This window comes from Rhipicephalus microplus, chromosome 6 (assembly GCF_043290135.1).
Source record: "Rhipicephalus microplus isolate Deutch F79 chromosome 6, USDA_Rmic, whole genome shotgun sequence".
NCBI lineage: Eukaryota > Metazoa > Arthropoda > Arachnida > Ixodida > Ixodidae > Rhipicephalus > Rhipicephalus microplus.
In genome coordinates this window covers 184,697,766-184,720,970 of record NC_134705.1, presented here as the reverse complement: position 1 = coordinate 184,720,970, position 23,205 = coordinate 184,697,766, and the positions used below count along the sequence as shown (strand labels likewise).

General features: G+C 45.9%; 1 protein-coding gene across 1 annotated transcript in view; it reads left to right on the top strand.

Annotated features, from left to right (window-relative positions):
* The window catches only part of LOC142766108 (uncharacterized), a 46,940-nt gene that overhangs the window by 12,255 nt on the left and 11,480 nt on the right, over positions 1-23,205 (top strand). Inside the window, exon 2 of the mRNA XM_075867951.1 lies at positions 9,542-9,695. Coding sequence (XP_075724066.1) covers positions 9,542-9,695 — 154 coding nt within the window. The remainder of the gene's footprint in view (positions 1-9,541; positions 9,696-23,205) is intronic.

Below are 23,205 nucleotides of genomic sequence, written 5' to 3'. Positions count from 1 at the left end.
CGTTTTCGGTAGAAGGTATTCAAAATCTGCGTATTTTGAATACCTTTTGACGATGTCCACCCAGGCCTAATCCAGCTACAATCTCCTTGGTCCGATTGCGTCTACTTGTATAGAAGATCTGTTCTATGGGTGTGTAGGCACACACGCAAGCCATTTATATGCGTCCTATAGAGTTGATGTATGCGTGACGGAATCTCTGCCAGCTTCTCTCGTAGACGCCAAAAGACGACCGCAGCAACGGTCACGCATGCATGTTAGCCGCCTATGCGTGTGTCGACCTAAGCACCTGATATCTCACGTTTACGTATATATGATAGTACTAAGCACACGCTTGCTCTCTACATACACATAACCCTGACTATGCCCACTGCAGGGCAAAGGCCTCTGCCATGATCCACCAATGAACTCGGTCTTGCGCTTTCTGCTAACATGTTATACCTGCGACCTTTTTCATCTCATCGGCCCACCTAACTTTGTCTTACCCTTCGTGCGTTTTTCTTCTATGGAAATCCAGTCAGTTACCCTTAATGACCAGAGGTTATTCTGCCTACGTGCTACGTTCCCAGCCCTTGTCCATTTCTTCTTCTTGATTATGATATCCTTAGCTCCGGTTCGTTCCCAGACCCACTGTACTATATTCTTGTCTACTGAGGTTACACCTATCGTTTTCCTTTCCGTCGCTCGCTGCATTAGAGGACGAGGCTGCGAGCGATGGAAAGGAAAATGGCTAAGGCGGCTGCCCTAAGAAAAGAGAAGGCCCTTTTCACTTTGCGAAATGCTGGCAAACTGAGCACTCCCTCACGCACTGTCTTCTCGGGTTCCCGTTCCCACTCAGTCACCTTTCCGCAAAACGAACGGGACGCAAATTAGAAAGCCAAGTGTCGGAAACCTTGACACCGGTTATGAAGAATTCGCTGACCCTACGGACGCCCCGCGGTCTCCGCTATGATAAACTGCCCCGTCGCAATTCTGACAGCCGAACATCTCGCCCCGTGTACGAACACCCTCGTCCCGGCGTGCTCCCTAACCTGCCGCTCAGTGTGCTAGCCTTTTGTTTTCTCGTAACGAAGCGTCCCTCAAAAGCCTGCGTTTAGTCTGAAAGAAAGCGGTGGGGGGTTCAGGCACGTTGCATTGCTTCCAGAGGAAACTTATTCTTCTGTCTGCTCTGCCTTTCAACTCCTGGTTTATAGTCACGAGACTGTGACAGATGGCGCCACAGGCACTGAGCAAGAATTAGGCTTTTTCTTTCCTTGGAATATGGGCTTTCAAGACTAACGGCGGGCAATGCCATGGAAAGAAATGCGACACGAAAATTAAGGAAAGCTGACTATAACCAGGGTGACAGTGTGACAGCACTGGTGCCAGGTGGATCAAGTGGGAGGTCAGGTCAAGGCAGAAAACAACGTAAACAACAAAATTTATAAAAAAGACAAGTATGTATGGTTGATTGATCGTTTATTATCACAGGATAATTCCCTTCCGTGTAATTGTTCTCCTCTTCTTTATGGCTCTTTAACTCTCACATGGAGAAAGGCAGCCACACGTACAGTCTCTCTCTTCAGGCTCCTTCTTCCTCTCAAGGGCGTTCCTTCTGCCAGTCTTCCACGCTAAATGGCTCTGATTCAATTACACGGGCAAATGCTTCGTTTGGCTTGTTCGAAGCAGTATATTGCAGTCTTGAGCATCATAAAAAACAGCAAGAAAGAAGAGCAATTCTACACTACTGTGGAGACCAGTACCGTGAGCCATGGAGCCGGAAAACAGTTTCCCTCCTCCGGTGTTTCCATATTCGACCGAAGCGACACATCCGGCACAAAAGAGCAGCGGTCAGCAGCAAAACGCGAATCCCCAATCGCCCTCCCACGGCGCTCGTAGTCTTGGTGCTTGGGATGGCCCACAGCATCTTGTTCATGCTTCGGCGGTGAAGGGCGCCACAGAACACCATCGCCGCGGGGTTCTACTTCTTGAGTCGTGGAAGGGGCCTTGTGTCGCCCCCACTCCTGCACAGCTGTTTTGCTGTTATAAGTTTTAAGTTAATATCACTTTAGGCGTCGGGCTGTTGTGTGCTCTCATCGTTTCATGTGGCTTGGCGTAACGCTGGCGAAACCGCTAATAGCGTAGCAATCTGTAGGATATTGCGTGATAGCTAACTCCAAGGAGTAATGTTATTGATATTGTTTTTCGAGCGTCTTCATGTGACATCAGGTTCATAGCACTTTAGAGGCCGGCGTACTCATGTAAAGCTGCGGACCAAGTTTTTTTTTAGCGAGGAAGCAACTCAATAATAGACATTGAAATAGAACTAATAGCGAGAAATTCAAATAAATAGAACGAACAAATAAAAAAGAAAGAAAATATAAAAAAGAGAGGCAAAACGATAGAGGAAATTCAAGAGAACCAAAGAAGGGTGCCCAGCTTCGCACCTCCTTCAACCTTGGCCCCATTAGTACAAAACTGGCCTAATTTTCGCTTTCTTTTTCTTCTGGCGTTTCTTTCTTTCTTTTTATTTATTCCTTTCATTCACTAGTAGCCTACAATGTGGCCACAACGTTAAATCCACTTTTCTCTATGTTCCGCCTACGCTGTCTCAATTAGTTATTTTTTTCATTTATTATTTATTTATTTTCATTTCTTTTTTGTATTATTGTCTCCTGTTATTTTAACCGAAACAGAAATTATATTACACTGATCACACTCAGTGCATAAAAGGATTAGTTTTCATTGGCCAAACTTACAAAATCCTTGCCAATAAAAGTAATTTCAACTTTGCTGACGTAAACTGCGTAACGACGCCCAGGAACGGAAATTAGAGGCAGCAAGGGAACACAGAGCTCGTCTTTTAGCACAAGAAGGGCATAACAAGGAAGACAAGTGAAAAGCGATATTCTGCCTCCCCCCCCCTTTCAAGAAAAGAAAGGCGCCAGGAAAAGGAGGCGGGCGAAAGAATGAGGATGTCACCCCATGGTTCGGGGAAGATAAGTTTTTCCCAACCATGGAGTGACTTACTTACTGAAACGTACTTTCGCAAAGGTTACTTCTCCGGTTACAGTCGATATAATAAAGAACATGTGAGCGTGGAGTGTTTAACATTATTGCATAAGTTTTCTGTCTTCTTTCTTTTAATGTAAAAGAACGAACACCCTTACAAAGAATATACGAGGTGAGGAAGGGTCAGCGAAGGAGTTGACAGCGATAGCTAAGGCCACGTGGTACATTTAAAGAGACTGGAAAAGTCGATTCGCGGCTGAAGTATTGGTTGCGACGAGGCAGTAAATAAAACAACCACCCATATTTTTTACTCGTAAATGCGTTGCTGATTTCTAGTTCTTGTAGCCACCCAACCACAGCCTGTGTGGCGGGCGCAAACTTACAGCCACTGCCATCTATCTCTTGGTGGGGAAATTATAAGAGACATTAGAAAAGAAAGAAAAGCGGTCCTATTTAAGTCACCACATAGTGCGCCGCGTAAGCCTACGGAGCCGACCCGTGCCTGAGGCCAAAGGTTAATTGGGTGGCCAAGTTGAGCGTTGGCTAGCCTTTCTGGGCAGTGTTTTAAAGTACAAGTAGACGGAGAGGAACACGTGCTCTGGGGGTATGCAAGCAAGACTAAAGTGACCGGAAGGATCAAGATGGTGTGATAAAGGCGCAGAAAACTGAAGAGGTCAGTACGTAATAATAGAAGCAGAAACTTTAAAAAGCGACACAGCGTTTAATGTATTACCACCATCCTCATGGTCATCGACAACCTCGTCGTTCTGTACTTATGTATGTTGTACATGCATGCATGAATACACGAATACATGCATACATGCATACATAGATGCATACATGCATACATACATGCATACATACATGCATACATACATGCATACAAATTATAGTCTATGGCCAATGTGTTAACGAGGAAATACAATGTGATATAGTAGCACAGAAAATAGTGAGCCTTCACAGTGTTAGCGGGCCTGTAATCCGCCCTCCAGCGAGCAATGCACAACGGCATGCACTTGCGCACCACGCTTCATTCCCAAATCGTGAAATATGTCCTGCAGGAAACATGCTTGACATTTAAAGCAGGAGTCGCGTAGTGCTGACGAGGCAACCCAAACAAATATACGATCTCTATGACCCTTGCCCTATGCTCAAGGCAAGCAAACAAGCAAGCAAGCGGGCCAATAACAATTTCGATCTCCAGACTGGGAGCGAATTATGGCCCGTGCGAAGGCCGTAACTCGATCTAGCTCTGTCCATGTTCGACCGAGTGGTCCCATTCCTTTCTGGGTCATGTCAAGTGCGCCAGCCGTTCATGTTCTGCAGGCCTTGACGCTCTCTGGACAAGTCTGCCCGCACTTGCGGACCATTGCTCTCGGCTGTGCCTTCTACTTTATTTGCGACGCGCCCACTTTCTTGTGTGAGCCAAATCTATTGATATAGTTCACGTGCCACGCACACTTTCTAGGCGTGTGCGTATTTTCCGGGTCTTGTGGTGCATGCCGGCAGCAACGACTAAATCAACCCGGGAGGTCTTCGAAAAGGTGACGTGGCGGACGGGTTCATCTACGTAGAGTGATGTACGGTGATTCGAGTTTGTTCTTTCGTTTTGCACAAAGAACGCTGCGAGTGTTGTAATTTTCTCGCATTTAGTGTCGTACACGCTTTGATCCTGGTTAATCATGGTCATCGTGATAAACGAACCAGAATTTACAGCACTCGCCGATGCGCAAGTGATACAGGAAGAATTCGGAAAATATGGGATCACTTGGAAGTTCCGCAGTCTGTCACTCGTACCACTGTTAGATTCTCCTGAGTGCTGGCACCCCCCTTCCACCTCCCTCCGTTCTCTGTCCCCGAGAAAAAGAGGAGACCGACACCCTCCTGGAACAGGTGGGGGAAATCAGGGGTGGGGGGGGCACTGTCAGTGGGGCACGCTGGGCACGCGTTTGGACCAGACTTCACCGGGGGCGATGAAAAGCGCCATAGCCACGTTGCCACTACTGTAAACATGCCGCCGCGGCCGGATTTCAAATGACTCGAGGAGGATCGCAAATCAGCTCCCACGGTGGGTGCGGAACGTACCGTTTTGAACGTGTCCCACATTCTGCATGCCAAGGCAGTCAAGACACTGGAGTACGTCATGACACCCTTCTGAGGTCGTGGTTGCTTGAACAGAAATAATGTGAGGTTTGAACGTGGCCGCGATTGAAAGAAAAACGTATTTAACCACGTCATTCCAAATATACTACACAGGGGTTGATGTGTAACAATGCTTATTTTAACGTATTGGACGTATTCACAACAACCCATGCATTACTTGGTTTCTATAACAAATATTAACACAATACCTATTCTGGAATCTTTAGTTCGTGGTAATGACATTCTGTGCGCGTATACACCAAATATGTAAGACCCAATAAGGAGTTAGGAAAGAGTTGAAACAATAACATTCGAGTTTTTTTTTAAAGTCTACCTCTGAAGGTCCGTAACAATCACATATTATTTTTCTAGGTATGCGTTTTCTACAAAACGTGGTTTGGGCATTGCAATTCTCGCATATACGGCGCCTATAGTTCTAAAAATTATTGATCAGAGAGAAAAACCCCTAGTTGAATTTATAAAGATTATACAACACGATCTCGCGTATCGACATGGGCTTGTCACGCGCACCGTTGAATCGGAGCATGTCTTGTGACAAACATCACCGCGGCTATAGCCTAGTGCAAATAACAAAGACCACTCACTCCAACATAGGAGCAGCCTAAACAGCCGTAGGCCATCGAGGTCTGCGTATACTACCAGGGAGAACGTGGCTGAACGCAGCCGTACACGACGTTCTAAACCCAACAGGAATTGTTTGGGATGCGCACGAGATTATTCCTTCTCACTGACCGCTTCTAAAGCAGCTGAATGTCAGAACTTCTATCCGTCCCCTCCTGGAACACGCGGTTAATGTAAGCGATTCTGGAGCGGCGTCTCAATTTACAAAAACCGTGACATCGCAAGCCCCACGTGTTTACGGTTGCGCGTGCGAGACTGGCAGCCAGGTGGATGTTTCGGCTACCTCGCCGCTTGCTCTCCTTCGGGCGAGCTCATAGCGGGCACCTGTGAAAGCGGCTCTTGAAATATTCCTCCCTGGGCGTGTCTAGGGTATCAAGATCGTGGCGGAGATATACAAAGCAGGAGGATGGCGGCAGGACGGGGACGCCTGATGGACGATGCCAACTGCCCCCGTTTTCTTCAGCTCATGCGCAGCTGACAGGCAAGTCCGAGTCTGAAACCGTTCTTAAAACGGCAGTGGTCGCTTAGAGAAAAGCACCTGTGTGCGTGCATTCTTATGCGTGGTACAGGTGCTTGCCATGGAAATTGTTGCCTGGCCAATGAAGAACGAAAAGAATATAAAACGAAATACGAGCCTGGGTGAAGCCACGTTGCGCATTTAAACGTCTATATTTTCTTCACGAAGCCTCATTTGTTTATTTTAAGGCACTCTGATGTATTCACAACAAACCCCCTATGACCAAAATGTTGGTCATTGCGTTGTTTGTACAGTACACAGACGCGTTCTTGGCTATCCGCACGCATTACAAGTCCAAGAACACATACGTTACTTCGTTTTTGCTACAACCACGTTTAGCAGTGCTTGGGCGAGAAGGCTACGAATAACTGTATTAAATTTATGCACCACCATTTATCCCGAAAACGCAAGCCTTTTTCCGCCTGAAAGTATTGGTGGATGAAGTTTCTTTCTCGGACACAAAATTGGGCACGATCGTAGGGCGGGCCACCGGGTCCATTGACACCATTTGACGAATAAGTGTTTGGTATAAAGGTTATAGAGTTAAAAAAGGCAGAATGATGACGTAGTTGGTAGTGCTGAATAAACAGTGGCCCAAAAAATCACGTGGAAGGCGACTGTATTGTTCTCATTTGTCGCCGTCTATGTGCTTCTTAGTGCTGCTGTTCTGAATTACACTTTGGAGCCTCACTGCGAATTAAAATTCAATGGGCACGTTTGGGTTCTGCTTTTTTGTGTGTGTTGTGTAGAATCTAAAAGAAAACCGTAAATTGCAGGTCCGCCTGAAATCTAAAACAGAAACCCTAAAGGACGCTTTTTGACTAAACACGATGATAATGAGCTGTACAACAGAGAATGCTTTCTTTCTGTGCAACTGAACAGCTACTGGCTGTCTCTAGGGTTCGTATGAATACGATGACAATTTATGTAACCCATTGCTCATGCACCCGCGACAGCTTATATCCTTGCAGTCACACCCCTGACTCCTAACTTCTCAACAAGACTGCGTACTTAATCGGAGGACGAGGGGACACTGCCTGGTAAACGTGAGGGCAGCGCGTTGCAACATTAAAACGACCGAAATTAACGTGAAATGTAAGCGCATGCCCCCCCCCCCTCCAATTTTCTATCCCAAGTCTCTTAGGAGCAAGACTCAAGATACTAAACAAAATTTAAGCGAGGTGATGACACTAGCCACAAATTAAATGCTCGTCGCCAAGGCACCGCAAACACCTTGTCAATAGCAGCACACGCTTGAGAGCAACTGGTACGATGGGGGCTGTGCATCTTCGAAGACAGAACCATCGACCGTCGCTCATTGAGGCACCGGAACTCGCACGTGGAGGGCTGGCGAAACTGTCACCGTGCTCTTCCGTGGATACCACAGTTCCTCATCTCGTTATCAGTGCCACGCAATCTTAGGACCACGCAGTGAGCCTGCTATAATTACAGCTCTAGTTATAGTATGTTCTTCCATGTATTTTTGTCCCTTGTACTGCACTTGCTTCTCGAGATTCTTGAGACGGAGGTCCTCTCGGAAGGGAGAGGGGGAAGTCGTGGTATCGATGCACCATGGCGGAAAGTACGGGAATGCCGTGGCATAAAACCTATAACATACCGGTGCTTTCAGTTAAGTGTTCTGTATCAACAGTTGTTACGGGCGTACGAAAAGACAAACAGCCCTAACGAGATGGGCCTGTGACGAAGGCGACGATGGAGCTAAGGTTCATGCTCGACAGAGGAGTCGTGCACCCAGCTACGCCTTATACGGTGCCCGGCAGAGTGAGAGCTGCAGTACCCTCATCCTTCGCACATGTGGGCCTTTGCTTGTAAGAGCAACAATACCGGGCTGTGACGCTACTCTATAATTATGCACCCCGTCCTGTACCACCATCTTTAACACGATCCAGGTAACAGGAGAACTAGCCGCTTTTATATTGAACGCACAAAATTTAGCGAATGAAGCAAAGTGTGTGAGATGGAGGGGAACCCTCCCGCACGTCTATGATCACTCCAGATGTGTTGTGTCATCACTAGAACTATCGCTGCTCTCTTTGTAGTGCTACGCCAGTGTTCGACGCGCTAGTGATGGGCTTCGATTGGCTGAATGAGCATTTACGTACGTTTTCTGAGCGACTTAACATGTATTGTAAACGTTTGCTCTGTCCGCCTATTCGTGTGAAGTGTCCTTGCATACAGAGAAAATCAGCAACAGGCTTCTTAGAGCCTCGAAGTTTGATGGCACCGCCCCTTTAAAAGAAGCGTCACTGATTGTTTGTATATTAATTTCTGTTTTTTCCTTCGGTCAACGTTGAAGTCGCTGCTCTCCTTGCCACTCAGTTGGCCCAAATGGAAGGCGGAAAGAAGGAGAGACAAATGAAGGAACGAAGTCAACAACAACAAAAAAAAGGAGTCGAAAAGTGAGAAATGAAAGAGGGGAAGGAACTAGGAGAAAGAGAGACAGAGAGGTCTGAATGAATGTGCTTTGTGGGACAACACGCGTAGGCACCGTGATTAAGTGCACTTCGCCGTGTCCACCGGTGTCACTGAGGTGCTGCAAGGACCTAAAGAACACACACACGCACGCACGCACACGAAATTAATAACCAATAATATTCGGCTGTAACAGCAGTGTGCACGCCGGGTCGCTAGTGGAAAATCCGTGGGCCGAGTGTTTTAGCCCCTACTATAATAGATATAAAAGTAAAAAAACAATTTATAACCTTGTGTGACTGTTTGCAAATTTTATTCCGTATATCCTTTGTAAAAAAAATGGAGCCTGTTAAAACAACCGGAGAAGTATTGACGACATCCTTATAGTGAACGCCGGCTCAGCGATTCCCATTTACATCCGCTCGAGCGTTTCTTCCGGTGGCCACCCACCTTTGAGTCACGTTAAACGATGTTGAATGGATTTACTCACGAGGAACGCGAGGAACGGAAAAGGACTATTACGAGCATGGAGATTTGCGTTGGGCGAACTCCCTGTTTAGACTCGTTGCTGCTCGTAACGTACCCTGTGTGACCCTTCGATTCATTGACACGCATCCAATTTGCCAACGCTTCACCTTGCGTCTGAATAAAGCGCTTTTACTCGGCGCAAATCCTCCTCTCATTGCGTTATTGATATCCTCGACCACGACGCGAATAAAGGGCAAACGAACGATGCCCTGGGGTACGTGTGCCCACTATAGTGACCTGAACGAGAAGGTGACTAGTCTAACGCCGATTGTATGATGCTCGCCATTTCAGAAAGGACGTGCGCCTCTGCGCATTCGCCTGGTTTCCATCTGGACCCCGAGCATAATTTGACGGCGTTCAAAGAATGCTGTGACTCAGCTAAGCGAGCTCGTCCAAGTCACCGACCGCTTGGTTCCGTGTTGATGAAGACCTCACAGAGCTTCTGGTAAGCAAACGATAGCCCACTGCTTACTTTTAACAAGTTTTGCTTTTTTCGGGGAAATCTAAAATGCACGTTGCTTCAACACATGTATCAAGCGATTATCAGCTGAGGTGTTGTGGTTGTCGCTAAGTTGTGCTGCGTACTGAAACAGTAATATATTAAACATTACCATCGTGAATCGACACATGCTGTTCATTCTCTTTACATTATGAAAACATGAGCATTGTCTTTCATCTATGCCGCTAGGGAAATCGCTGTCATAATGTAAAAGACATAATGCACATTCATGTTTTCAAAAGGAAATTTTAATATAGTGTTTATTGAATATATAACTGCCGCTTTGTGTTATTTTTGAAAAGTCGCTTTGCTTGCACAGAATTCTCAACGTGGTAACCTGAATATTCAATAATGTTCATGTTGCTTGGGACACTTCAAAAACACTCTTGCTAATTCTTTTTTGTAATTTAGTTTTCACATCCTGTTAACAAAGGAGGTCCCGCCTACGGTTCCTAACCTTGGGACCTCTTTCTGTATATTTTTTTTTCAGTTTCAGTTTTATTGAGCATTTTCTTCAGAGTTGCGAAAAAGAAAACGCAAGGATAAGAGCAAAAAGCTGCAATGTTAGCAGCTTGACGAGGCTCCTACCCCTTTTCACTCGGCATTACAAAAATCCGCAGAGCACAAAACATGAAAAAACAATTTGGTGTCGATTTTCAAAACATCAAGAAATTAGGAAATAAAAAGAAAATGCATCAAAATTACATCAGTTTCAGGTTTACATAAAATAAGCAAACCACAAAAAGAGAAAAACAACAAAAAACAAAAGAAAACAGCGTGCGATCAATCATAAAACAATGCACACGTTGCTAAACGGCTACCAAAGTATAACAAAATGATTATACAACGTTTACAACACTGGGTATGCGAAAAGCACAAGCTTTAATGCACAAGGAAAACACTGCATACGTGCAATACGCTATATTTCTGGCGCCACTGATATTGATTGATTGAAGCAGTGTGAGCTATCGGTATACTTTGTGCTCCATTTTGAAAAACTCTTTAGGTAGTATGCGCCACTGCTATCAGGAAAGCCCCACTACAGCGTACAGAAGGTGCGAGTGTCTAACGAAAATGACCATCTGCAAAAGTGAGAGAGAGAGAGAGAGAGAGAGAGAGAGAAAAGAAAGAGATAGAACTCAAAAGATGTAAAATATAGAAAAAAGGGAAAAAAAGTGCCAACATCAAGAAAGAAAAGCAAGCAAGCAATGGAAGCAAAAAAAAACAAAAATAAAGGGAATAAGAACGTGCCAATATCAAGACAGAAAAACATAGATAGAAAAATAAAGAGAAGCAAAGGAAAAAAAAGATAGTATTATTGAGGAACTGATAAACAGCGAGAAACAGACAGCAACCTCATGCACCCAAAAAAAAAAGCTCCCCATTCCCAGGAGAACTGGATGCAGTACAAAACCACGTTTCGGGCGGCAAGTATTTGGGCAGGGCCAATGTAACCCACTGATAAGAAATGCAACATGGGTCTAGTCGTTTCAGGCGAATGAGACACTGCACGTTGCTTTTCAGTGAACGAAATTTTATCGTTTTTTTTGCAGTCAATAGGTGACACTTGCATATAAATCTACTTTACTTGTAATCTCCGTGTCTAGTGCTCGGTCGTGGTATATAGTCGGCATAATGCGAAAAACGTGGTTCGCTATAGTGCGTAGTCGCGCTCCCGACCTGGCATTCCTCGTAATAGACTTTACTGCAAGGCATTGCAGAAAACTAGTGTGGTCTCATAGACCGCCTGCGCCACAGTCGTGATCGAGTGAACGGTGGATAACAGTATAACAAATTGTTCCGCCGACAGAAAGCGAAGGCAACGCACGCGTACGCTAGCCAGGTAGGCGTGCCCACAGCCGTAAGAAAAACGCGACCTCTTTGTGCAGAAGCTGCGATAAACGTGCTACCTTTCACGCTTGGTGTTCCTCTATCGGCTTTTCGTTAATGATGCATACCTTGCCAAAAGCCGACCTTCTCTAACGCGTTACCATGGTGGCCTGGTGCTGGTTTCAAGCGAGGTGTATTGTTTAGCCTTAATTAAAAACGGGTAGAGGTGGAGGTTAAGGTGATCTTGTGCCTCGACAGATGATTACAAGCGACGCCTAAAGGTTTAGAGCCCAGGTCATCCTGATGTCCCGATATGATCACATCACAAATGGCACCAACAATAGTGCGATTAGAACCCGACAGTTACTTAACCATGGTTAAGCAAAATAAGTCGGCGAGTACCATTTAATATCAGGCTGCGAAGGAACATTCACGCTTGAACTTGTGAGGGGAAAAAACACTAACCAACTTAGCTTTGCAGACACTGATGAAGCTTCGAAGCTGGTGCCTTTGCTTTCGTCTGGCTATCGTGTTTTTTCGTTCTTGCAAGTGAAGCACATATATCGCATCACTGCTCTTCATTCCCTACGATTTGTGAACCTGTGAGGTGGTATTATAGCCAGCACCTCCTATTACCACAGAGTGTCGCGTAAAAATGGCGGGACTATGGTAACGCTCAGGCTATTCATTGCGCTAACTCTTGAGAGATTCACTTAATTTCTGCGATGCACGCCCGTTTATGATGGCCAACAGCGCTACCCTGGTTTTGTGACACGAAAGCCGCTATGAAAGCCTCTGTTTTATAGTAAGAACAGGGGGTGCAATGTTCACGCAACAAAGTTATAAAGGTGAGAAAAGGTGTAAATTGGAAAGAGAAAAAAAAATAAACTAATGAATGCAATCTTCTTAAAACAGGTTGGTACTTTACGTCGTGACCCGACGTGGCACCAAACGTACCTGCAGGTGCGAGAGACTGACCCCCGTATTCACAAACGCTCCTCGACTCGACTTTCACCCTTCACTTGACAGAGTTGAACACTGCGCCACTGCTCGGCTAAAAATGACGCTGCGCTACTCAAGAATAGCAGCATATCATCACTGATATGCAGTGACTTGCTCTGCCTAGAGATGGAACTCCCATTGGTTTTCTCAAGTGAAGGTGGAGCGTTGAAAGAAGGGGAGTTCTAGAATACAGGGGGGAATCTGTGGAACCACTATGAGCATAGATAAAGCATCTTTTCTTGCGAATTGCTTCGCTATAGCACTCGAATGTAGGCCAAGAAACGATACGCATTAATCACTCAGACGTCAATCAAAACTAGATCAAATTGAAAGGTATAACTTCTTTAGTTTGGTCTATTCTCCCGTGTCCTGTCATACAACAGCCTCCAGTGGCAAAGAAACCTTTCGTGGATGCTTTCAAGCATACATATTTTAGGAACTCACTTTTCGTCGCATTCATATATTGTTTTCCTTTGTTTTTAACTAACGTTCATTTTGCGTCATAATGTTTCTCTCACGGGTATGTGAACGGGTGAACATGGGCAGTCCTTCGCACCACTGTCGAAATTTGGGCTTGTTGGTGCATTGCGACGACTGAAAATAGCGCTAAGAAACGGGGACACAAGAAGAGGACACACAGCACAGGCGCTAATTGATACCTTACGTTTAGCGCCTGTGCTGTGTGTCCTCTTCTTGTGTCCCCGTTTCTTAGCGCTATTTTCAGTAGTCCTTCGCACGTCGCTAAGAGGAGGATGCACTAAGAGGAGGATGCACTAAGAGGAGGATGCACTAAGAGGAGGATGCACTAAGAGAAGAATGCACTAAGAGGAGGATACGCTAAGAGGAGGATGCACCTGAATGGCCTATTAACTGTTGTGCAGAGGGCCTGCAGTGCTTCCGTATTGGGCTGTACATTTGCACTTATAAGTTCTTCACATGTGAACTAACGGCACTGCGGTATACGCATACGAATGATAGCTGTTATTTTGGTGCATTTCGGGTTTTATGACCATGTTAATTCACGTCGTGATATTTAAATGTTACCAAACGTTCGCATGGCAACCGAAAGTGGCAGTGCCCTTGAGCCTCACGTAAAACAGTCTACACACTTTGCCAACATTAGACATAGTAAAAGCCCGTGGGACCAGAGACAACTTATAAGCTATTCGCTGCTCAGATCACGGGTAGGTGCGCACAAGGAGTGCGCATGTCAGACGAGTCGTTAGCAAGCTGCGAGTACTGGTTGAGCCGACACATGCACAAGCAAGTTGCCTCAAAGAGTGGAGTTGTGTACAAGGTTCAGTGAAAGCGAAAGCAGAGTTAAGAAAGATTTGATGCTCTATCTTCTCAGCTTTATTACCCTCGTAGATGTACTACGTTTTCAAGTCGTAAAATGTGACGATTAAACGGTGAGCACGCAACTTTACAAGCACAACTTTGTACGTTCCGCTCGCGTGCCCGTATAGTATAGTGCGTGCGCATGCGGAGCTCTAGGCGGCGTATAGACAAGGATCTCGTGGAAATGCCTATTGCAAATGTTTGTCTTGCAGGGTGCCTGTTCCTACAAGAATGTGTTTTTTTACCGTCATTCTTTCGCACGCGTATTTGACGATACCGGCGATGATGCAGCAGGAGGAATTGTGATGCGATAGTCTGTGCGAATGAGGAGGGAGGTGGTCTGGAGGCCAGACGAGCGTTTTTTTTTGTGTGTGTGTGCAACTTAGATCAATAGATTCGATGGGGTCATAGCACTGCAAACACGCGGACAAAGGAAGACCGTGCAATGTTTGCCAATTACTATTGAGTTTTTATTTCAGAAAAATTGGCATAGCAAAGAGAACAGCAGGAAAAAATATCAACCATGCAAGCCATCATTTTCCATATAGGTGACTATGTTCATCGTCAGTGTAATCAAAAGGACGTTGACACAGCTGGAATATCACGGTATTACAATGATTAGCTCGAGAAAGTCCCAATTCGTCTTTACTCTATCAATTATGGCATGTCGCATAATCATATAGCAGTCTCGGTAGGATTTCCTCGGGCGTAGGCCAAGCGCCGATCGATGAGCACCAAGATGACGTGGAGATTATAAGGAAATTTACCAGGAAACAAATTTAAGGTGTAAATTAGGTTATGAAGCCTGAAATTATGAGCAATAGGCGTTTCAAAGAGTATATCATCGCTATGCGACTAAAACAGTAAACACAACAGATTCAGACAAAGCTGAGCATAATGCTGGCAACAAATGACAAGAAATGATAATTGTTGAGGATTAACGCCCCAAACCGCTCTACTATTGTGAGAGACGCCGTAATGAAGGGGTCCGGAAATTTCGACCACCTGGAGTCCTTTGACATGCACTTAAATCTAAGCGCACGGCCATCAAGCACACAGGTCTCGCGCGAAAATGGAAGGTAAGCGGTCTAAACACATTAAAAATAAGCGACACGAGCAAGTAGATGCAGCTGACGACACCATACGCACACGCAAAAGTTATATAAGTGCCAATATTGTGTGAACGTTTCAGCCGTACTGCGTGGGTGATGATTCGTTTTCGCAGGCGGCCCACTGGGCTCTCCATCCAAACCATGAGTGAGTAGCTGTAAATGAGACCTGATACCCGCCAACACACCCAGGGTCAGGTACACGGAAAACGTGGATCAAGAAAATGAATGTAAAAAAAAACCTAAGTAACAAGGCTCTCAGGCCAAAGAAATAGTTGCACCGGATGTTGTCCAGAACGGGGTGCTATACTCCTCGAGCGTACATGTAGCTGAGAAGATGATACGTAAGGCAATCGTTACAAGTAAAACTTGGTCACATTATTGTGCAGGCGTAGCGGTTACTCTTGTGACAGAGACTATAAAGGGCACCAAATATCAATACAATTTTTGCATATTAGTAAAGTTCAATGCTACTTCGTAGAACACCCCTCTTAGCGCGACACGATGCGTGGTATGCGAGAAAATGTGTGACAAGAAAATACAAGCAGAGAAACCACCTTGAGATTTCCCGCCATGGTGATCTAGTGGCTAAGGCACTCGGCTGCCGACCTGCAGGCTGCGGGATCGAATCCCAGCTGCGGCGGCTGCATTTCCGATGGAGGCGGAAATGCTGTAGGCCCGTGTGCTCAGATTTAGGTGCACGTTAGAGAACCCCAGGCGGTCGAAATTTTCGGAACCCTCGACTATGGCGTCTCTCATAATCATTTGGTGGTTCGGGGACGTTAAACCCCACATATCATCAAACCATCTTGAGATTCCCGCACCAAACATCATGACAACAAACATTTTGAACATTTCAGCCGTTCTGCGTGGGTGTGGTGTGCAATGTGTATATCATTCTCTCTCTATTTTGCTCACTTATTGCCCTCTCCCCGCCTGTAGGGTAGCAAAGCGGACGCAGTCTAGTTAACCTCGCTACCTTTCTTATAGTCTCTCTCTCTCTCTCTCTGCAAATGTAATTTCCGCCCACACTCTTCACAATCCCAAGAAAAAAGAATTTGCATAGGTACCATATCAAATCGCTTTTGATAATTTTCATGACGTCAAGCACCTGTAGTGCATTTGAGGTTGGCGAACTTCTTGACCACACCGACACATGATATTTATCTGTCTGCAGTGTTCTTCAGCATTCTCGAAGACGTTGGAGAGGACAGCGGGTGAATGATACAGATGACGGTAGCTCTGTCACGATGGCAGTTACAGCCTTACTAATATCCTAACAACGGCGTTCACCGATGCCGGCTCAGTCGAGCGAAATTCGGGGTTATGCGCAGCGCCAGACGTAGGGGCCGCTTCTTCGTTCCCTGAAAGCACGAGCGCCGCTTCGAAGCGAGGCTGACGTCTCAATTCACGGCTGATTGCGTCCATGCGTAACGAATGCCTCCGCTGAGGGAAGAGCGGAGGCTTCTGTAGCGGTGGCTGCTTGTACACGGTTGGTTGGCTTCAGTCACGCTATAACGTATTATATAGTTGTTCGAGGAAATGAATTCTGTGCAGTAGTTACGCGCAGTATTGCATGGGTTGCTTCCGCGACATACTCTCTAAAAGACAATACCTGAACACCTACAAAACCATTACAGGGCTCAGAAAGTGAGCGAGACAAAAGACCTAAAAATTGACAAAAATCCTGGCGCGACTTTTGAAGCTCGCTTCTGGTACACCTACGATCTCTGCCGGAAAGTGCGTCACGATTATCCACTGCATTACTAAAGGTGTGGTGTTCGTTCTTTAAAAATAATTTTATTGTTTTTTACCAAGTCGGATATCAATACTGAGCGGCATATATTCTCTGCCCTCTTTCCGTAGAAATAACATGGGACGTCACGTAGTCACACTGCTACCAACATCTACATCTAATATTGCGACACAGACTTCACTATTTCGTGCTACTGTGAGGAAAGTTTTGTTGACAACGCCTGCACCTAGCGTGCCCCCATCGAATTGAAGCCGTTGGCAAAGTTTGCGATACAAATCCGTTTGTGTTGGCCTACACTCAACTGTGTCCAGCACCTGCGCGGTCTTTCACGGCCTTCCTTCGTACTGCCAAGCTTGTTACCTTCGGGCGCTTACCAAAGGTGTGCTCCAGAGAATAGCTGTGCACACCGAAGGCAGGGGAGAGCAGGCAGTGCGCATGGGGAAGGGGCGGGGGCTGAGCTTCGGTCTCTTTACTTTTCGTCGTCGCTGTGTTTTGATTGTAATACACCAGCACGACTAGGCTGCGAAAAGAAAAGGGTGGAGGGGCGACGCAGTGTCAAGTCTTCAGCCACAGAATGGTGCCTACTACGCATACTGCTGCGCAAATGGCACTGCTGAAGCCTATCTTTGAGAATACTCTGAATGTACCGAGCGTTTTTTTACGAAAATGTCTATCTTGACATCTTCATAATCACCGGGCACGCGTGCAGGTCACATACTTGCATTGCTGCCAAAATAGTTTTTCATGTCCTCCCGCCCCGCAATGGGCAGCACCTGGGGCATCCCTCGAGAGGTCCCTGCATGGGCAGCACCTCGAAAGGTCCCTGCATGTCTACGTTTCTCTTTGGGGCGTTGCTGGTACACTCTACACAAAATCCCACATACAAGAAAAAATGAACAAAATCCTTCCACCTAAAAGACGTGTGTAAACGCCGTAACCATGCACAAAGAGAAGATTCCGTGAGTGCCTTTGGGTGCACCGTACGTATCAACATTAAGCCCTCTGTCTCATAAATACGATGCCCAAGGCATCATCTCTCCGTGACGCGCGTCTCAAGTTCCTCACGCCATACGCATGTGAAGCACGGAAGCACCTCAGCTTCCCACAAGCGAGACGAAAGTCGTCGTTTTTGTTGATTTGCAAGTTCGCGTGCACTTGACTGCAAGCCTGCTCGCTAGCCACTGGAAACAGACTCCCGTTCTCGTGGATGTGCTCTTGGCTGCCCGCAACCAATGAAAGAAAGAGGTCATCATTCGGACTACTTCATATGCTGCGCATGCAGCTCGGTCGGGCAGGCAGGCAGCTCGACACGTGGTCAAAGCGCCTTCCTGGCCAAAATAGATTGCAAGGAAACGCACTCTCGTTTCAACAATCTCGATGACAAACGGAACACGTCTAGCTTTCACATCATGCCTACAATAATGTAGTCATTATTGTAACAACAGTATGACACCATCATGTTACGTTACTATACACAGAAAAGGAACCTTCATCGTCTGCTGAAGAACACAATATCGTACCATAGGAGTGTCGTATAAACTGAGAGAATATTAATTAGAATGCATTGATGTCCCCTCATCCAGTTATAAATATTATTCTTCCTAACAAAGAAAACACTTCTCCTTAAATATAGACTGGTCTTCGTCAAACTGAGAGGATCACTTTTTTTATGCTAACGCAGATTATCTGATTTAAGGAGTGATTTGTTTACCCTTTCATGGCTCACCCTGTGAAGAGTAGCAGGCTAAGCACCCTTTTCGAGGCCATGCAGACTTTTTTTTCACTTCGGTAAACACCTTTTCCTTTATGCCGACTCTCGTCATTAGGCGTCTCTCATAATCGAATAGTGGTTTTGGGACGTTAAACCCCAAAAATCAATCGACTCTCGCTATTAGTAGCATGAACAACTGATGCTCTTGCTTCTCTTCCAAAGACTTTCAGTTTTTCTTATGTTTAGACAACCTGGTTTGGAGACTAAAACAGCTTCGAAATCAATGGTTCTGGTTCAAGGTAAAAGATCTATGGGATACAAAAGATATCGGAGCATAAGCTTACTTAGAAAAGATTCCTGTTAATAGTATATAACGTCTGCAAATATAATCGAACGAAGGGTTTTAAAGCGCACATGATATATTTTATGTCAGCAGGTGATGCGGCACCTGGCGGAGCAGATCTCACTCACGAGATTCTTTCTACGCTGCCTCCGAGCTCCGCTTCTGCAGTGCGACCGAACACGCAGTTGACTCTACCGAGTACACCAGAAAACACGAACGCTGATGTGCGAGTGCGACTTACGAAACACCTAACTGAATAATTAGAGTAGCCTCCAGTTTTTTGTTTGTGTACATACTGCTTTAAGAAGTATACTTTATTTGCTACGCTGATTTGCTACCGAACGCCAAACTTCCGCGCCAACGAGGATGGGGAGTAACCATTCATTGCAGGACGACCTGAAGTAACCACGCACGGTGAGGGCTTCACGGTCCTGTGCCAGAACTCAAGCATGACTTAGGAACGCCAGGATGCTCCACTGCTGTCCGGCACTATCCACCTTGTGGTACTAAACAGACTACCTGTCGACAGAAAAGATCGCCGAGGGTTCACCTGCTCCGTAATATCTGCAACCTGCTTGAGCTCCACTGTCATACGAGCGCTTCTTCAAACAAGAATAGAGGATGAAGGCAAGGTATGCAGATCGAGTAAGCGACAAGATAAATGGAGAGATGCCCATGCATCCCAATCACTCTGGCTCCCACTGTAGTCGCAACAGCATAGACTATATAGGACGACCATGCATAGCACTCTCCCAGTCGGTGACCGCGGCTTGGGAATTGGCTGTAGAGGGTCATGCTACCTTTGAAAAGGTATTCCTGTTCTAAAAATATATCAGATCGATTGCATAATTGTGTCTGACGTCCAACCTCTTTCCAGATGTGTAGGTGAGAAAGTTCCGTGATTTCGTTAATGCTATGGCGGGATATTGAAAAACAGTGTCCCTCTGAAACTCTCCTTAGCTAGAAGAGGTACGACAGAGGCACCATCCCCATGTTGAAGTCATGTTTGAATCCATTTACACCAATATTTAGATCCGAACGTCACAGACACGGCATAGGTGTGGTAATCGTGAAACACAGTGCTTTTAGTACATAACTGCAAGTAAGTCGAAGGACGAATGATCAACATAAGACCATTGCCAACCGGGTCCCGACACAGTGAAGCCAGGTGCTAGGTTATGCCTCTGATAGAACAGTGTCCCCGAATGTACGCACATGCTTTGGAGTTGCACTGACACGAAACTTTTCAGTAGTTGTTTTTTTGCGTCAAATGAGAAGCTGTGTCCTCGGAAGCCTGGAAAATAAATTGGTAGGCGTTAAGCATGAGTGCTCATCGAAAAATTCAACACACATAAAATAGATAAAACAAGACAGAGAGAAAGCGTAACCATGTACAGTATAGTATACAAACAGCTGTAAAGAAAAAAGTGATGATGAGAAGGAAGTTGTTTCTCAAGCTGCTATCACTCGTGTGTAAGAAAGCCGTTTAAAGAAAGCAGAGCCAAGCTCCAGCTGTAAGGCATCTTTCCCCGCAATTTCGTAATTGCCTAGGGAGATAAAAGTGCCCATGAATAAGACACTTGATCACAACGAATGGAAGGCTCAACTTAAAGAAAAAGGGCATAGACTTCGTCTTAGGGATGATTGTTGTAGCATGGAAGATCAAACGAGGGGAAAGAAGGCGGAATCTTGAGATTCACTGTGATGAAACGTGCCGTAAAGCTTCTAAGTTGGGTAGGTCGACACTCGCGCGATAACGGTCATATCGTTCTCGACTGTGCTCACTTGAGAGAGCTATAATGACTACACAACTTTCAATCGTGAGAAGCACATACAGTAGCTATCCAGAGATAGCGCCACATGATGCGCAGGGGCGGTGCGCGTAGCCCACTTGGGCTTCTCGGAAGGGGCAGCCTGCGCACTGCCCCGGGCAGAGGTGGCTTGGTTGCCTGGAAGCCAGCCCAAGCAAGCCCTTCACAATAAAGCTCTGGGTGAGATAATTGACACCACAGCTATGCGACCCTCCACTGGAGCCATGCGACACAGTCCGTGTATCGGTCAAAAGTAATATTGGTACAGTGCGTCTTTGTGTGGATTACCGGAATCTCAACGCAGTCCTGGTGAGATTCAGATCCTTTGCCAGCAATATCGCGCATAAGCTATGCGCTGGGAAACGCAACATTTTTCACCGCTTTAGATTGCGCTCGTGGGTGCCTGCGAATGGAGTTTCACTCTTGCTATGTCCTGAAAACGACATAGATAAGCCACAGAGAGGTTTGTTTGAGCGCATACCCTTTTGGCCTATCCAATAGTCCTTGTTCTTCTCTGCGCATGATAGATATAGCCTTGGGTGATGCAAAGTTCATTCTGCTTTTTAGTATCTGGATGATGTGATGGTATTTTCGCGAACGTTTGAACATCTGAAACACTTGCATACGGTTTTACAGCGTATTTTAGCAGCTGGTATGACATTTCAACCAAAACATGCCACTTGGCACTCGCAAGAATAACCTTCTTTTTTGTTTTTCGACAATGGCGTACTAAAACCAAACCCAGATACTCTCTGGGCAAGGCGATTAGAATCTCCTGCACCCCGAAACACGAACATTTCGCAGAGGTTTCTGGTAATGATCGCTTCTATTGCGATTTCATTGCACAGTTCACTGACATCTCTCGACCACTAACCACTAACAGATCTGCCGAATAAAGGTGCTCAGTAGCTCCAGAGGAGTGAGCAACAAGCAGCTTTCAACACGCTTCTGAGAGCGATTACCAGCGATGTCTCCCTTCAGCTTCCAGATATAACCAAACCTTCTTGTTACACCCCCATGCAGGAAATATGGCCTTGCCCCACTACCTTTACGGATGTGCGCTGGTGCTCTCAGACCCGTTGCTTTCGCAAGCCACACTTTTACCTGTGCGGAACGCTACTCGGCAATGGAGAAGGGGATTGTCTGGCCATCATTTTTGCATCGAAGCAGTCAAACATGTAATGGAACTCGGTTTCTTATTCAGACTGACCATCCATTCCTATATGAGCTGAAACGGTTACCCAATCGCCCCATAATATTGGAATGATGGGCGCTTACTTTGCACCGTTGCGATTATACCACGGAGTATAGGGAGAGTAGCACTAACATAGTTGCTGATGAACTTCCACCAGAGCCGTTGTTTATTGAACCCCTGGTCGAGCCGGAAACAGTGTGTGTGGTGAACACACCACCTCAGAAGACGCATTCGCATTGTGGTTAGTGCTTGTGGTTAGTGATCGAACAGACACAGGAAGTGATAAGAAGACGGCCTGCTGCCTTCTCAGAGAAGGAGGCCTCTTGTTCCGGTGTTTCTTCCAGGTTGTCGATGGTAATGCAGAATCACCATTTATAGTTGTCATTACTCACAAACTTTGCATATATTTCACAACGTACTACCATGGCAGTTCTTTAGCTGGTCAATTTTCAAGGCAGAAAATTTACGAGCAGCTGTATCATATGGTAACTTGGCCAGGCTTTAAACAGGGTCTACTAAGCAACGCGCGTTCGTGTTAAGTTTGTCAAAAGTCAAAAACACCTGGTGGTTTACTGCTAGGAACGATTCAGTCATTTAATAGTACTATGCCTTGGCAAGTAGCAGCATGTGACGTAATCGGTTCGTTTCACATGAGCCCGTGGTGAAACAAGTACGTGATTGTGACGGACCATTTTACGAAATCGGTCGATTTGTTTCGTTTGCGCAAGCAGACTTCACCGAAAGTGTGGAACTGTCTTCTCAAAACCTTCACCGAACTTCTAAATCCCTGCCCAGCTGATCATGGACAACGCCACGTAGTTTACTAGTAACGTGTACACCAATTTTTATGACGCCCTTGGAATTCGTCACCAGCACACGTCTGTATACCACCTGCAAGCCAACGTTACGGGAAGGCTAAACCAAAATCTTAAACCAGTGCTTGTCGTGTATACCGAGCGTCACAAGGACTGGGGCCTGAAACTGGCAGAGATGGTATTTGTGACTGGAATGACAGTGAATGGCTCAACAGGTTCCCCTCAAGTGCTACTTACCCTAGGCAAAGAAATGAATTCTCCACAGTACAGTGCTCTGACATGTATAACTACTTCTCCGAGACCTTATTGGAAGTTTGAAGGTGACCTGAGGCAGAGGCTGACCAGCGCTGTACAAAAAGCTGGACAGCATCTCGAAGTATTTCGCATAGAACAGGCAGAACATTAACTTTAAGGTTGGGGACTTGGTGTGGAAAAGGACACACACCTTCAGTGGTTCATCAAAAATTTTTGTAACTTACATAACAGGTGAGATGGACCACATAGATCTAACCAGGAATTCTGAATTACATACAGGTTAATTAAATA